The 17,956-nt window shown below is 31.2% G+C and overlaps 1 protein-coding gene across 1 annotated transcript in view; it reads right to left on the bottom strand.

Moving 5' to 3' along the window:
* The window catches only part of LOC129218414 (rho GTPase-activating protein 27-like), a 102,097-nt gene that overhangs the window by 13,817 nt on the left and 70,324 nt on the right, over positions 1 to 17,956 (bottom strand). The window contains exons 10-13 of the mRNA XM_054852668.1: positions 17,136 to 17,223; positions 15,628 to 15,768; positions 12,570 to 12,671; positions 9,973 to 10,050 (exon numbers count right to left, since the gene is read on the bottom strand). Of these exons, the coding sequence (XP_054708643.1) occupies positions 9,973 to 10,050; positions 12,570 to 12,671; positions 15,628 to 15,768; positions 17,136 to 17,223 (409 nt within the window). The remainder of the gene's footprint in view (positions 1 to 9,972; positions 10,051 to 12,569; positions 12,672 to 15,627; positions 15,769 to 17,135; positions 17,224 to 17,956) is intronic.

Raw genomic sequence — 17,956 nt, 5'->3', positions numbered from 1 at the left:
GTGACGTTAAAAGTGCGTACCTATATGCTCCTATTGATGAAATAATATATATGAAGCAACCCCCAGGTTTTATTGAGAAGGGAAAAGAAAATTATGTGTGCAAATTGAATAAAGCTATATATAACCTGCACCAAAGCGGTCGTCTGTGGTTTTATGAAATTGAAAATATATTGCTTAAAATTGGTTTTTGATAAATTTTTATCATGTAATTGTGTTTATTATACTGATAATGTGATTTTACTCTTATATGTGGATGACATTGTGTTATTCAGTAAGAAGGACAGGGATAATAAAGATGCTTTGAATTTACTTCAAAAACATGTTGATATTAAAATTTTAGGTAAAACTAAAAAGCTACTAGGTGTAGAATTTGAAAATGAAGGAAATGGCTTAAATTTACATCAAACTGAATACATTCGTGTAGTTTATGAAAGATTTAGTAAATTTAAAATCCCTATTTCTTCTTTACCCATTAGTAAAGGATGTGTTTATTCAAAGTTAAATTGTCCTACTACTCAAGCTGAGATTGACGAAATGTCAAAATATCCATACAAGAGTTTATTAGGGTGTTTATCATTTATTTCTAGTAGAGCACGTCCTGATATATCATATGCTGTTAACATTTTCAGCCAATTTCAAAGCAACCCAGGAATTGTACACTGGGATGGATTGTTGAAATTACCAGGATATGTTTTCCATACTAAAGATTTAAAATTAAACTTAAAATGTGAAAATGTTCAACTTATAACTTTTTCAGATGCTGATTTCGCCACAAATAAAGATGATAGAACCTCATTAGGCGGTCAACTTGTTTTACTTGATAAAGCTCCAATTGAATGGCGCACGTTCAAAGAACGAAGCGTTAGCCTTTCAACGATGGAAGCTGAATTTATAGCCATGGCCGAATGTGCTAAAGAGCTCATGTGGTTTGATCATATAATTGACGAATGCATCAAAATAAAAATTGTTAAAAGTTGTAAAATTAAATCTATTTTGTATGTGGATAATCAGGCTACGTTAGATTTTGTTAAATCGCCTATCGAAAATCATCGTAGTAAACACATTGATATCAAATTGTTTTTCATTCGGGATTTAGTTCATAAAAATATTTTTAACGTGAGATATGTCAAAAGCAAAGATAACATGTCGGACATATTCACGAAACCTCTCACCCGATTAGAAATTCAAAGATTTATAGAAAAATTTTTTTTGTACAAATATAATATAATTTAGAAACATTTTTAGAAATTTTTGAAAATTGTTTAATGTACTTTAAATTTTTCTTTGCATCATGTTGTGTGAAATGTTTTTGCAAGTTCTAACAATTTAATTGTCCACCTGAATGTTTCGGTGGCTTTTTCTCCCTATCAAGCGGGTTGCGAACAGCTTTTTGTTACTTCTCGTTAAAAGTGAAAATGTAATTGTCAGAGTCTTCCCGGGAGTTAGGATAGAGGGAGTTTATTGTTGCATGAAGGTCTATCGCAGGTGTATTTGTTTTTCATTTTGTGAGACCCTATTTTTGAATATTGGAAACACAACTATTTCCCGTTAGAATTTGTCATTTTCCTTCATTGAATAAATAATGGTGCAAAAAAAAAAAAAAAAATGTTGTAAAAAAAAATTTAATCAGTTAAAATTATCAGAGTCTTTTAGTTTAGATGGGGGCATTTTTTTTATTTAGATTTTTAGTGATCTATTTGTAAATGAAATGATTTAGTGAGAAATGGATAGTTAGTAAAAGAGCTTATTTACATTTCGTCATAAATATTTCTCAATATATGCTTATTAGGGTGGGCCAAAATAAGCCGAAAATTTTTTTTTTCGAAATCAATTTTTGGATAGCGCGCAAAAGTTGCGTGATGAGCTAGTTAGCACTCACAAAAAATTTCTTGGATATTAAAAAATATCTAGCCGGCGCTATTTGACACTAAAAAACCGAAAAAAATGAGAAACATGAATTTTTGTCGAAATTTTTTTAAAAAACTAAATTCCAAATATTTTGCTGGAATGCACCGAAAATGTTATATAATGAGCCAGTTCGAGCCCATAAAATGTTTCATTGATTTTAATGAGCATTTAACCGCTCCTTTCGGACATCAAAAAATTGGAGAAAAATGAAAAAATATTGAATTTTTTTAAAAACCATTGTGAAAATTATTTTTCAAAATTAAATCATAGACTAATTAATTAAATAGCACTATTAATCATAGTAATTATTATTACGCAATATCATACATTTTCTAGAATTACATATAAAGATCAAATTTGATTTATAATATCTCATGCATAATGAATATTATTTTTTGGAATAATATTGTCCCTTGTTATCAAATGATGGAAGTTCTTTCCTAGCTTGAAGTTTGGCACGAATGTATCCATCTTGTGCAGTTTCACCACAAACTTATATTGCAGCTTCGGTTATTAGTTTCACACAACGTTTCACAGTTTCCCGAATGTATTTTCTTGAATCAAACAACATTGTTAACAGTAGCTGTTCAGGATGAACGAAATATGCATTATTTGTTACCTTATCCACTTTTCCAATAGCCATTTTTCTTACTGTCCTTTGATCAATTAGAAATTGTTTTTCTCTATCAGGGACTTTTGCTTTTTTTCTGCAATTACACGAATATAAATGTGCGCATTTGCAGGCACAAACGACAAAGTCGTAGCCTCTGCTTTAAATTTGCCTAGCTTTGATTGTAAAAGTTGCGTCTTTATATTTTTAGCATTTTTTGTTGCGCTATTATATTTAGAATAATAAGATAAAATCATGGCAATCACTCTTCTTATCGAAACAAGGGGAAGGGAAGCACGTCCCCAAATATCAATAACTTTTTTTGCAACTACAGCGACCACACTTGCTGAAGATGGTTGCTTACTTCCTTCTCCCTTTATTTGCATCTTAGTGATTTGATAACATCTGATAATGTCCTCATATGTTGGAAGAAATAAAGCATCGGGAGGAAACAAATCTCTTCCAGGTCCAAATAGAAGACTACTTGTGCTTGCTCGCGTTACTTTTTTTTTTTCGGGCGTTTCTACATAACAGTCGTGTTGCATACAAAACAAAGATAATAATGCAATGACATTCGAAATGTCCGGCTCCCGTTTAAAAGACTTCAGAGAACTCACATTTTTTTTAATACTCAAGGGCTCTATTTGTCAAACATATATAAAATAGTTATAACATAATCTTAGGAATAATAGAAGCAGTTGAGCGCCGTTTATTATCCAGGAGAAACAATTGGAACCAAAGATTAAAAAATTAGCATCTTATGTAACTATTTTTTATTTGAGTGTGTGCATTTTTTTTAATTGGCGTACAAATGTCGCATAAAATTGATTGAATTTTCACTGTTTTTTCTAAGTAACGTATTGCGTAACATTTCAGTATTTACTTATTTTGAAACTACTTTAAAAATTTTTTTTTTTTTCATTTTTCCCATGTGTCAGTTAAAGGAGCGTAGCTAAATATTCTACGAAATGTATAAAAGTCTTTGAGGATTTCAACTAATTCACAGACAGATACTTCTAATGTTTGCTGAAACTAGCTTCAAACTTTTATTTTTAACCTCCCCCCCCCCCCCATTTTCTTTTTTTTTTTTGACAAAAAGTGCATTTTTGCCCTTTTTTTCAGTTTTTCAAGGTCAAATAGCGCCGGCTAAATATTAAACAAATTTAGCAAAATTTTTTATGGGTAATAACGGGCCCATATAGCAACTTTTCCGCACTATCCAAAAACAGATTTCCAAAAAAAGTTTTTTCGGCCCACCCTAATGCTTATACTATACTATTTTCAAGACTGTGATATTTTATATGCTGATTTGAACAGTTACTGTGGGTTTTTATTTTATATTTCAGATTGATCTACTGTCACTATTATAAATTAAACTGGAAAAATAATTGAAAAATTATAAAGGACTTTGATCAAGAATTTGTTTTTGAACTTTTGGTGAAATTTACGTGAAAACGTACTATGAGTTACGACGTACGGGAGAGTACGAAAGAAAAAAAAAGGACATTTCAAGATGATTGTTCTTTGAACTTTTGAATTTTTTTCAGCAAAGTGTATTGTTGTTTTTCTCAAATTTTGAGATTCCAGATCTATATTGGAAGTTCGTAATATAGAGTCAAGTTTATATTTTAAAAATTGTTCATTGTTTTTTTCTCATATAATTATTAATATGTGGAAATTGTGTTAATGTCTAAATGAAGTCGAATTTTTTTGAATGTTTTCATTGTGAGATGATGAGAGGGGGGGGCCTTGTTAGGCATAAATGCCTGTTAATAACAACAGTAAATAATCCTATCTCATCACCTCACAACACCAAGAGTAAAATAATGTTTTTCCTTACTTATAATGTATTACCAATCATTCTGCATGATTGGGGTAAAAGATTCTTATCAGCACTCATTCACATTGGTCGAATCGACCGAATGTTTGTTTCACTTTCGCTCACCCTTGGCGGGAACTCCGTTGTGGATGATGTCATAGATGCTTCTAGAAGGAATTTGATGGCACGTGTGCTTAACGATAGCAGTGATGTGTCCGTTCACGTGACTGTGATATGCTAATGACCCGGGGGGATATTTAAACTGCTCGCGGCTTATGTTCTCTCTCTTTGATCATCTCTCGTCGTTGTAGGCGGTCGCTCGATCGGTATGCGAACTTGCTTGTTCGTGCCGTTCGCACTTTATTAGAAATGATGAGCTGGACTTAGCTTATTTCCCAATGGGTTTACTTCATCGAAGTTTTTAGTCAATAGTCATGCAGTTTGCATTGCAGTGTTAGTTATCTCATGCAAAAGTAGCATGTGGAGAGATTATGTTGTTAGTATTTATTTTTATCATTTACAGCGTGTTTTAAACTATTTACATTATTGTTTGAGTAAACTTCATGAAAGTTAGAAATAGTTTATTAAGTCTTATTTCCGAACTCACTCTGCTGGTATCAAAGAAAGCATTGGGGAGATATTATTAGATTAGAAATTCTCCCCAACAAGAATGAAGGAACAAACGTCATAATAAAAAAATATTAATAGTAAAAAATAATATTGAATTGTATCTCAGCCTGGAACTCATTTTAGTGCTCAACTTTCTTACAGTTGAAAATACTCTTTCCGAATTCACGCAGGTCTGTGGTACTGTTAACTATGTGCGATACACCTCCTCTAATTGTCGAGAAGTCCTTCATCTTTAAATAATTCAGTCTCTTGCATGTTATTTTTGTATCAATCCTTTGCGTGTGTTTCTTTTGCATTGTGTGTATTATTATCATTTTAAATTTATAGCTATAGTCCAGGATCTGACAACACTTCTGTAGGAAAGTTTGAGTAGGTAGAATTTTTTTTCAAAAATGCTTAGTAGGTGTCCTAGAAAGTATTTTGGACTAAGGTGGACATCGGCCACCTGGTCCATTCTCCTGCTATGACGTCATCAAAGATGGCGGCCGCGCGCTCTCATAAATACTCATATCTATGTTATTACTTGACCGATTTGACGGAAAGTTTGATCAGTATGTTGGAATTAAGTTTTTTAAGGTGAATAGCAATGTGTTTTAACTATTACTATAAATTAATATATTTTTTGTACAAGATTTATTTTTTTACAAATAGTAAGAGAAGACTAAAAATATGTACTAAATATGCTGAAACATGCTCAAATTTAAAATAAAAGGTATAGTAAGTAGAAATATAATACGTAATAAAATCTTAAATGAATATTCTAAAAATATTGTGGTACGTGAAACTTCAACGGGTCAGCGTTATGTTGATGAAGTTCTGCAACCACATGTAGGACCGTTCCTGAATGGTCTCCCAGGGACAATTTTCCATCAAGATAATGCTTGGCCGCATACAGCTAGAGTTGCTCAAGACTTCTTAGGTCCTTTTGAGTTTCTTCCATAACCAGCCCGCCCCCCCCCCCCCCGCCTTGTCCTCTATAGAGCATATATGGGATCAGCTGAAACGGCAAATGCCGCCGTGCTCCTCTGTGCAAGATTTAGAAATGGCTGTTAAAAATTTTTGGGTCCATCTGCCTCAGGACAACATCAGACGTTGAATTAGCTCAATGCCGGACCATGTTGTGGATTGTATTGCAGCAAAAGGGGGTCCAACGCGCTATTGAAGTAGCAGTCTTTATCTCATTTTTTAGCCTGTATTTGTTTAATTGTCTAGATTTTGGGATCAAATGTATCCCTCACCTATATTACTCTGTACATTAAATTTCACTTCAATCCAATGTTTCCTTCTTGGGGCGCTATTTTCAATGTTCCTGAGTGTATATTGTGTTATCTCCCATTCTGCTACAAACTTTATTTGCTTAGTATTGCCTCACATGCTTATATTTTTATCTTTCTCAAAATCCACCCTCTGTTGCATTAACTACACATCATGTAACTGTATACTTAGAAGAACAACAATGAGCTCTATTGCTATTGTGGACGTCACCGAAAAGGGGCAAATAAGAAATATTCCAGTTGATCAGTCAGTCCAACTAAGTGAAAACGGTAAATAAATATTTTCCACAAACAACTGTCTGAATACTATATTTGACAGTACCCATCAGCCCTTGATGGTGTAAAATGAAAAACAAAAAAATTAAAAAATTATTTCAATTATTTTTAGGGGACATTTCTAACCGCTTAACTAAATAAAAACTAGCTCCAGACAAAATAGTATAAAAATGTGCAAGTTTCATGTGAATTGGTCAAGTATAAACATAGATATGAGCATTTATGATAGCGCGCGGCCGCCATCTTTGATGACATCATAGCAGGAGAATGGACCAGGTCACCAATGTCCACCAAGTCCAAAATACTTTCTAGGCCACTTGCTAAGCATTTTTGAAAAAAAAAATACTCCCTACTCAAACTTTCCTACACAAGTGCTGTCAGATCCAGGACTACTAGTTGTAATTTCTTTCCATGAGATGATACTTTTCCAATATTAACATCATTTTCTCTTAAGCAGGAGAAGTTTGTGTTCACTTTTTATTAGCCCTTTGGTTTCAAATTTACGATAAACTTGATCTTGTTAGTTTATCTGATTTGTTTTTGCTTTTTATTTCTTTCAAAATTCTTTGCTATTATAATAATGTAACTATCTAAAAATATGTTTCAATTGTTGCTTAAAATCTATGCAAATATTCAAGGAACTAAATAATTTTTAAATATTGTCTTGCGAAGAAAAAGCCAAATAGTGAGACAACAAATTGTGAGAACAAATAACTATTTTTTATGCTAATAAAAAAAGTTTTTGTCAAAATTTAGTACAGTTGAGACAAATAAGTTAAAAATAAATCAAAGTAATACTGCAATGTATGGTTGGAATAAATTGTTCATAGGACAAATAAATTCAAAATTACATTTGAAATTTAACTTTCAGCGCCTTTGATGTGAGTGATCAGAGAAATGGAAAATATAAAAACATGGTGCACAAAAGTGCATGAAAATGCGATTCATCTCGCCATCTAGTAATGACAATATCATTTTGCAATCTTTCTGCTACTTTTGTATATTTTATTAGTTTGTACTTTTGTAGCCGATTTTTTACACCAATAGACTGATTTTTGTTCTATATCATGGAAAAAGAAATGTACATTTAAAATATAAGTAGGTATTTAATAAGTTAAATTGAAAATTTTTTAATTTTGAAACTATTATTTTCAGTTAATACCCAAAACTCTTTTATTTTACTTCAGCAAATACTGTTCATAAATGTCCATATCATTTTCCCATAAAGTTCCGACAGATTAGTGTAGTGGTTAGATGCAGCCCTCTTAAGGCGCAGATTAAAACGTAGCGCAAGTTGATGGATTGTAAAAAAGCAGTCCAAAACTTTGTACTATGGAATGAGTAAAAATGACAAAAACCTGCATAAAGTACAAATAGAGCAATAAAATAGAGTTAAAAACTCAGCGAACAGCTGTTTTGGGGCTGTCAAATGCAAGCCCCTTCATCAGTGCATAAAAGAAGAATGAAAAGCCCAAACATGTGGACCAAACGACAAATTAACGAAAAATGGAAGAAAGCAAAGTAAATAGACATGGAAACTGGAAACACTGCGTCACAAAACAGCAACACCTATAGTGCGGAAAAACGTCACAAACAGAATTTTTTTTAAAAGATAAGCTTTCCAAACACCAGGGAAAGGAGAAGTACTTGACAAATCATTAACTACTGAAGCAAAATTTTTCCAAAAGTTAAAGGATTCCCAAAAAGCTAAATCATAAATCGAAGAACACCCATGAATAACCTTGGCAGAAGAAAAATCGAAAGTATGATTGAAAGACCAACAGTGTTGTGCAATCCAGGAACGTTTTAAATCTTGTTTCTGGACATAACTTTTATGTTCCTTAATATGAAATTTAAGAGAATGTCCGGTCTGTCCTATGTATGTCATTTGACACTGACAAGAAATACTATAAATGCCCCATCTGTCAAGTTCTTGAACCGGGTGTTTTAGTTGCGAAAATTTAAGTATGTTGAAAGGGGAAAATGCAACCAAAAAATTAAACTTTCCTAAAATTCTTGCGATTTGAAGACTGATTCTTGGAAAAAAGAGTAAAACAACCAAATTAGAATTATTCATCTTAGCCAGTGCTTGATTTTTATTAGTTGAATTGATAAGTTTCTTGTGTATGGTGTCAATGATGTCACTTGTAAACCCCCGATCCAATGCAACACTTTTTAAATAATTCAATTCTGCAGCAAGTAAATTGGAATTAGAACAAATCGTTAAAGCCCGGAAAACAAAGGTTCTGAATGCCGCTAATTTTTGTTGAGGGGGAAGAACAGATAATTTATGTGGGGAAAGAGTGACAGCAGAGGGTTTACGGAAAACTGTAGTGATAAAACTATCGTCTGAACGAGTGATGGAAACATCCAAGAAAGAGAGATGATTGTTAGATTCTATTTCAATGGTGAATTGAATATGTGGATCAATACAGTTTTAAACCGACAAAAGACTATCAAGGTCACGGAAAGAAGAGTCCAAAAGAACAAAAATATCATCAACATACCTGACGCAAAATTGAAACTATGAAATTTTTAAAGAATTTAGCCTCAAAATAGTGCATATAAAAGTTGCTTAAGATTGGACTCAACGGGTTACCCATCGCAAGACCCTCGGTCATTTGGAAAAAATTGTTGTTGAAAATAAAAGTATTTTATTCTAAGCAAGACCTAGTTAGCTTACACAATTCATCGATCTCAAAACAAGAAAAATTATGTTCAACCAATTTCATTTTAAAACAATCTAACGCCCCTTCAACCGGCACGTTAGTGAAAAGAGATTTAATGTCGAAAGAGGCCATGACATGATCTTTTAACTGACTTTTACAGTATAACCCTAATTTAACGATTGTCAAAGGACTGGAAAAAGTTATCCTTAAATTAAGGATATCGTTAAATTGAGGAGCACAGACACTCAATGCAGTCAAATCCAGACCTGTGAAATGTATCATTAAATTGAGGAAATCGTTAAATTGGGTATTGTAAATCAAAGTTATACTGTATTTTTAAAACCTAGCTTCAGCTATCACAATTACCTTCAGTTTAAATTTTGATTGTACTTTTGCAGTGATCAAATATGGTGGACTGATGGGGGGGGGGGAATGAGTGTACAGCAATGGTCAAAGGGGGGTGTAGGGCCTAAAAGGATGATAACCCCTATTTTAAACCATGAATACTAACCAAGAAACATAACATGATAAATGTTTTTCTCATAATGTAGTATTTGTGAAGAAATCATGTAAAAGTATTGCATAAACCTTGGTTTTTTTTTTGAGTAGCGTCATTTCTGTTGCTGCGATGCAATAAATGTCAAAAAAGGGAGTTGTTATAAATTTTTTGAAAGAATGCACAGAAATTCTACTTGAATGTTTGAACTTAAAGCAATGAAAAACATGCATTCTTGAAGTAGAAGGGTTTAAAACAATATTTTTCATCCTGATCACAATGAAGCATACCTTGATTAACATGAATTCTAATCTTTTGAACTTGTGACAAATTTCCACTTGCTCTGTACAGTCCATCAGCGGTTAATTCTAAAAGGAGAAAATTAATAAATTTTTAGAATGTCAACAGTAATTTTTAAATTTTATCATTAACATTTTCCATTCACTTCTTTCAATTAATGAGAAGCATTCTTTATTTACCTGGAGGGAAAAAAAGGCTTACAAGTAGCTATATGAAAAGCTCTTACAAGTAATTCTTTGAAATATATGTCATGAAAAGTATAAATGTATTTCTTTTCACATTTAACAAGATGTAATAAGGTATTCTCTGTTTATTAAATTTATTTATTACATTTTTTGATGAATAAATAAATGCTGGAGAAAGATCACATCATCAGAGAAAAATGGAAACTGCCTAAATTTTTGAAATCTATTTTTCGTTTGACAAGTTAATAGTTTATACAGGGATGTGCCGACTGAAGCTCGCTTTTGGAGCAATCTTGGGAGCAGGAAAATACTGAATTTGGAAAATGGTGAATTTGGAGCAGCCTGGAGCAGTAAAATTGCAAATTTGGAGCAGATTGCAACAGTAAAAACTAAAGTTTTGCATCAATATGGGGCAGCTTATATATCATGATATAATCACACACAGACACATGGGTGAAGCATAATAAAAGATCAAGTTAAAATAAAACAAGTCTGTATCCAAAGAAATCAATCTTCGGTTTTGGATTTTGGATTGATTTCTTTCGATACAGACTTGTTTTATTTTAATTTGACTTTTATGTTGATAATTGGACTGAATATCATTATGCTGACTACCGGATTGGGTTTGTTCTCATTGGTTCTTAAGGTAAGATGATTTAAGTTATTGGAAGGTACTGTCCTGTGGAAGGCTAATTATTGGAACTCGTTTTTCCTAATTAGTCGAGGCGAAACCCCCTGCTTTTAATTTTAGGTTTAAGCTCTTGTTTATTGTTTATGATTCAACATGTGGTGCGTTTTTCCTTATGTTACACTGTATTGCATACACTGGAGCTTAAAAACTGTCTTTTCAGTCTGTAGTTTAATTTTTTTGGTCTTTTGAACATATTTTTTGAATCCACCACGGCTGATGAGCTCTGAATTCAACCTTTGACTTTTTCTATTAAATTGCTGCTTGTACTTTTTCTTTTTCTCAGCATTATTTTTCGTAAAAAAATGTTTAAAACTTGTTACTTGACTTGTATACTTTTTATATTTACTTGGCTTTTTAGTTTTGCTGTGTTGAGTCTTCTATGGGCTTTTGGTGTGGTCTTTTCAATATTCTTCACTTTTATTACAATTATATATATATATATATATATATATATATATATATATATATATATATATATATATATATATATATATATATATATATAAAAGGTTCACAACAAAAACATTTTTTGAACTAGATAATGAGGGTGTATTTAATAAATCAAATAATTAATATGATTGCCAAATTTTAAGAAAGTTTGAAAAACTTGCAAAGTTAGCATATTTATTACTAGTGCAAAAGAATTCCCCATTTTTTGCCTTCGATCACCATCTTAAATGTCTCCAATCAAAATCACAGATCAATTTTATTTCTCGAATCATAAAATACCCAAGATAAAGACTTGTAAACTATAATATTTTTCAGATGGCATTGCCATAAATCAGTTTGGATGCAACTGGATAGACATTTTCGAATGCGTGTGGCAAAAAAAAAAAAAAAACTTACAAGTACTCTCCTACCGAAAATAAAATCGAAGGATAGTTGAAAATAATGGTCAATACAAAATTATTGATATAAGAGGGGCAGAATCACATAGCAAATTAAAACGATTGAGTTTCGCAAAAGCAGACGCAATCAGATTTTAAATTGTGTAAACAAATCGGGACTTACTCAAAAAACGTAAAAACCATACATATGCATAAACTTTATGCACATCTGCAGAAACTGAAAAATATGCTGAAAGGACTACAATATTTTATGAAAAACTACATGTTTGAGTGCAAGTTAATTCTACTTGGGGCAGAAAAGTACATTTAGTGGTCTTTTGTACAGTTTGGCACAGCTGGCACATCCCTACTTATACTGCTACACAAAATTGGGTTTTAAGTCTTACTGGCTTTTAAGTTTTATTAGCAATAAATTTTTTATTAATAATTAAGGTATTTTTTCCCCTGTTTTGCACTATAATGGAACAGTTTCATACATTGAGCTAGATGAACTCTATCTCCAGCGTTTTGAAAGTCCTCCCTGATCCTAGGATCAGGCTTATTGAAAGTTCCACAGTTATAGTGATAAAATTACTCGTACAAGACCCTTTTAGCAGATTTTAAAAAATAAAAACTTTTTTATTATCATTGTTAGAGTATCAAAATTATTATTTTTTTAAGTATGATTGCTGAACTCCACATAAACTTAGATTTCTTAACCTTTTATGGAAATGTATTAATTGATAAATGATTTAAAGTTTTTTTTAAATCTGAAACAAATACCAATCACAAACGAATTAGAAATTATTTATTGGGCTGCAGTAAGTGTGGATAAGCTGTATAATGAGCACATTTAGACTTTAAAAAAATGAACAACTAAATACCTTTCTTTTCAATTACTTCTATGCATTTTGAAACAAATTTTGGAACAGTTCTATTTTCTCTTGAACACAAAGTTTCCAGATGGCATCCAAACACAGGTTCATCTAAAATGAAATGTGTAAGTCAAGTTAAACTTGCTTGGTAATGCAAATTGAAATTTGAGGAATAATTAACAGAGACAAGAGGCAGTAGGCAAGAACACGCACTTAGAAGATATTAGCTGGCAAAAGCAAACAGGTTTATAGATTAGAAATAGACGTTTTTGTATAAAAAACCTCACTTTATTTGATTTAAATCAGATTTTTTAAAATTTAAATCAAGATTTTTTAAAACTTTCTTTTATATAAAACAATATACCCAATACTTATAGACCCAATAAAGAATTCTAGCAGAAAGGAATGGATATCTGAGGGGTGTAGTCCGTTTCACTTCTATTTTAATTTTGGTTTCCCCTGGCTTTATTTCATTCCTACAAAGTAACTAAGTGGCTCAAAAATGGTCAATCAATCTTGAGCTTATAAATTAGCAATTTCACAAGGCTTAAATGATGTCAAAATCTTTTAACTTTTTTCAATTTTTTCCTGTTTTACTTTTAGTTTTGTGTGTGTGTGTGTGTGTATGTATAATAAATTCTTACTTATGTCATTTATAGTAAAGAAATTCAGAGTTCTAAATTTTTTGTCGGGTAAACAATTTTTTTTTTTAACTTGCAGAACCAATTAAAAAAACAGGGGAAAAAATCAACAGTTTTTTTTCTTTGGGGAGGAGGGAGGGGGTGCAATAGGAATTATCGTTTTATTCGCATTGACTATTTACCGAAAGAGTGATGAGGAAACTGCAAATTAAGAGAGTGGAAAAACTGAATGCAAAGAGTGGTGTGGAGATAAGTATAAGCATTGAAATGATAAAAGAATAGCTACTAAGACTTTAATTCAAGACAACTCAACTTGTTTTTTTGTTTTCTTTTGTACTGATCAAGGAGGAAGGAGGAGGAGATAAATTTTTACTATTTAAAAGTGGCAATAAGATTGTTCACATTTTCCAGAGGGCACTGTTGTCAAACGGCTTCCTACAATTGCAGCAGATCAATGTGAATGATGCTAAGTTTATCATTTTTTTAGAGGCGGCTATTAAAGCAAAAACAGAAAAAAAACTATTGGAAATTTGTTGTAATAAGGGGCTAATATAGTGGATGATGTATGGCTCTCATCTACAGGAAGTTAGTGCAGTACTTTGATGGAAAATTTAAATATGTTTTCATTACCAGCTTGCTGAACTCGTCTGCTATCAATATTGGGCTGTGAGATGTTGTTTTTATTATGAGTTGTAATTTTTCTATTCCTGTAAATAATTAATGGATTGAGAACGAAGTAGAATCAATTATATAAATACTTTTTTTTAATTAATTGCAATTTTTGTGACAAATTTTGAGAACTAATTAAAGCAAAATAATTTTTTGCTTTCATGACTTTTAACAGATAAAAATAAATGTTAATGTTTCATTTACTTAACTTTAAGCTGATATTGATTATAATAATTTTATTCATGTATTCACTCACTGCTTAGACCTAATTGTTATTATTATTACGTTTTTTTGATGATAACCAAATAAAAAATTAAAAAAAATTCCAGCAACCTTATTCATTTAAAACTACATGTACAATAAGAGTAAATTGTGATTATCGAAAACTTGATTAATTTCACCAGAAAACCCCGCAACCATCTTAAAAAAAAAGCATACAAAGATATATAATAGAGAAAAACAAGTTTTTAGAAAATTAAAACGAGTAGCATCCAAAATATCTTTGAAAGATTGATTTGGATCTCAAGGATTTTTTTACTACAATACATGTGATTTTTACATTATAACTTAGAAAAACATCACATGAAACAGTACAAGCTGCAGCAAGTAGGGAGCCTTTTAGCTGCAAGACTGTTCGTGACGATGAAAAATCATTGCCACTTTTACACTAGCGAACCCGTAGGACATTTGTCTCCTTCTTTCTATTCTGTGGTAGTGATTTAGAATGACTTAGAACTGTAGTATGCATTTTATGATGCTTATGTATAAGAAGTGATAAAACATATTTCTATTAATTGTACGTGTGTAAATACTACCAAAGGAGAGCCTACAAAGTCTAGTTTCTATATTTTAGGCATTGGAGAAAAAGTCTATTTTATTCTCATAAATCATGCTTCCAGAAAAAAAACTCTTTGTGTGGGCTCCATTTTGGTGAATAAAAATTTTATTCGATTAAAAAATTAGAGAAAAAAATGTTTTAATTAGACTCAAGAACAACTTTAAACACAGTTACAAATGTATTTTTGAAACAAACATGTGGAATTTAAGTATCGTAAGATGGGGAAACTTTGGGACTGGGGAGCTAGCTCGTTGTGAGAGCAAAGTTATTTTAGTCATTTGTTTTTCAAAATTCTTGTTTTCGCTTGTGCTCAAAAACCGGGCACACCAAATTACATTCAGGTCTGTATATACAAGGATAAATACCTCCTCAAGTGATTAATATAGAAATAGTACAATGTAACTATTAGTTATATGTTTTATAACCTCTACATTGTAAATTTTCATTCTTTTTCACGGGGTAACTTTGGGACTGACAGATTTTAAAAATTAAAGAGCTGCAAGTTTACAGCAATCTTTTGGCTTTGGTTGACAAAAAATAAACTTTACAAAGTTTTTAAATGATATTTGTTATACTATCGGTTTGTTTATTTGCTTTTCAAAGCACAGTTTAACATAACATCTGTAATCTTGAGTTTTACAAATTACCAATGTTACCCCAATCAATGGGGTAAGATTGGGATAAACTAATTTCTTTTTTAAATAAAATACCATAACAACTAGAGTTATTCTTTTGCCATAACTTGTAAAAGGAATACTCAGTTGACATAGTAATGATTTTTTTTTAGCTTTTTTACTTTGAAAACAAAGGTAGAAACAGAGTAAAACATTGAAAAGTACCCCAAAGTTACCCCAGTTTACAGTAATGTATGATATTAAAGTAAAAATAGCCCAACAAAAAGTAAATGTGAATCATATACCTAATAAGATTCCTTTCTCCCTTAAGCTCTCAAGGGTTGGTCGCCTAACAAAAAATTGCCGAAGTTTATCACGTATTTTTCTCTTTTTCTCTGCTGGAATGACTAGGTCGTTTTCTTCATTGTTAGCTTTGGATGAATATTCTAAGATGATAAGAAAAAAAAATCAAAACATCATTTTTTTAAATTAAAAAAAGTCATTTTGCATGGCAAAGTAATCTCACCAACTCTCAGAGAACACACATTGCACATCAAAAGATAGAGAGCTAATGTTAATTCATTTATAATTACAAACAATAAAATGTGAACTGTGTCAACAGGAACACACATTTAATTTAAGTTTTGGAATGGTATTTAACTTCATAGAAAATTGATATACAAAAAACATTTATCATGGTTGGGTAAAGATCCTGTGCTGGTTGACTTTTTAAAACTATATTAAATCCTACAGCACAGAAAACAAAAAAGGCATAACACAGTGAGAAGAGCATCTTAACAATACATACACCAGGGCAAATGAATTGCATGATTTTGACCGGTTGATATTTTAAAAATAATGTTAATAATGATTTTAAATATTTTTTTATGATTAATGTTTAAATACCAGTCCTTATGATGTTTTCTTTTTTCTAAATTAGTTTGTAAAAGGTCTACTAAGATAGATTATTTTTAAATAAAAAAAGAACCAACTTCAAAAAACAAAGGGGAACTAAAAAGTAAAAAGCAATGGGTCATTCTTACACACGATTTCCTACCCAAACATATAAATCAAATTTATTTTACAATTCCAGTTCAAAAATCAACTAAACACCCAATTATAAAATAAACATTGATTTTAATTATACTATACGATGAATTATTTTAATACCTAACTAATTATGTATGATCCCTTAATTTGTAATAACCTTTTGAAGTTGGGGCCTCCTATAAACTAATATTTAACATAACTGACAACCCACCTAATCCAGAGTTGAACACTAATTTAACTAAACCCGAAATTAGAGTTTAAATCTAAACCAGTTCAATCTCTTTGATTTTTTAAGAGCAGTGTGAGGGCATGCATTGTTTGTCCATACACTTGGCATAACACACAAGGGATTATAGCAGCTGAATACCTTATTTTTCAGTTAAAATTTAAACATGCTACCCACTTCAAAACTAGCAGAATCTAGTAGTCTTTTGTCCACTAAAATCTGCTCTCACCTACTGACAAACGACTATTGAATCAAAACAAGCAATGTAAAAGTTTTGCAAACAGTTGATAAATAGCACTGAATGGGTGAAATTTTATTCAAGTCAACAATTGGTGAAATATTGGTCACTGGATCTTACTATTGGAATACATTTAGTATATTGCACCTTGTTTTTTCTATCCAATAAAAAAGAAAGTGGCAAATATCGCATTCCAAATGAATAAACAAAAACATTTTAGTTAAATGTTAGTCATTGCATTCACAACGCATAAAAATATTAACAAAAAATAAATAGCACACTTATAATATCAAACTTACGTTTAGTAGACTTTGAGCGAGAAAGCTTTACATCTTTTTTTGAACTTTCATCATGGCCATGTAAAGAATTCTGCTCCAGACTTGAAGGCTACAATAAAATGAAAGAAAATAGTTTTGCAAATTAACATTATAAACCCTTAACAGTGCCCGTTTCTTATTAAAATCACATTTGTGCTGAGAATACTTGATTTTATAAAGCAGCTGATTTTATACACTCGCATACCCACACTTAAAAAAAATACACCAAAAGAAGAAATAAATTACTGTATTATATTAAGTTTCAAAATACATTTGATATTTTAAATAAACATGAGATACATTTTTCATTTATACAAAGTGGAAAAGGGGTGTTCAATAAGAAAACAAGCAAGACTATTTATACAAAGGTATTAAATTATTGTGGTTGTAACTCCAAAACACGTGTAAGCATTTTCTGACAGAAATTTGTGCCTTTAATTGTTTAATTTACCTTTTACTTCTCATGCACTAAAGTATTGACTTATTTTCTTACAGTTGTTTGCTGCTAGATTAACAGAATTTGAAAGAAAAGATTCAACATTATTCGAAATATTAATATATAAGTTTTGTAACTTTCAACACTACTTCCACTTTGCTCTAAAGTGAATCGTGTGAGATAAAGCATTTTTGTGACATAGGTTGAAAAGAGAAAAATTAGCTCTGGGATTTCCTCATCCTCCAAGAATGACTCCTCCACTTTTTTGTGTGACATAACTTTTGAATTTATGGTTGTTGCAATTTTAAACATATTACAGCTGCATTTTTCAATTTTTAAGATATACTCTCCAAAAACTTGATTTTAT

Source organism: Uloborus diversus, chromosome 3, assembly GCF_026930045.1.
Source record: "Uloborus diversus isolate 005 chromosome 3, Udiv.v.3.1, whole genome shotgun sequence".
Classification (NCBI taxonomy): Eukaryota; Metazoa; Arthropoda; class Arachnida; order Araneae; family Uloboridae; genus Uloborus; species Uloborus diversus.
This window is presented reverse-complemented; position numbering and strand designations above follow the sequence as displayed.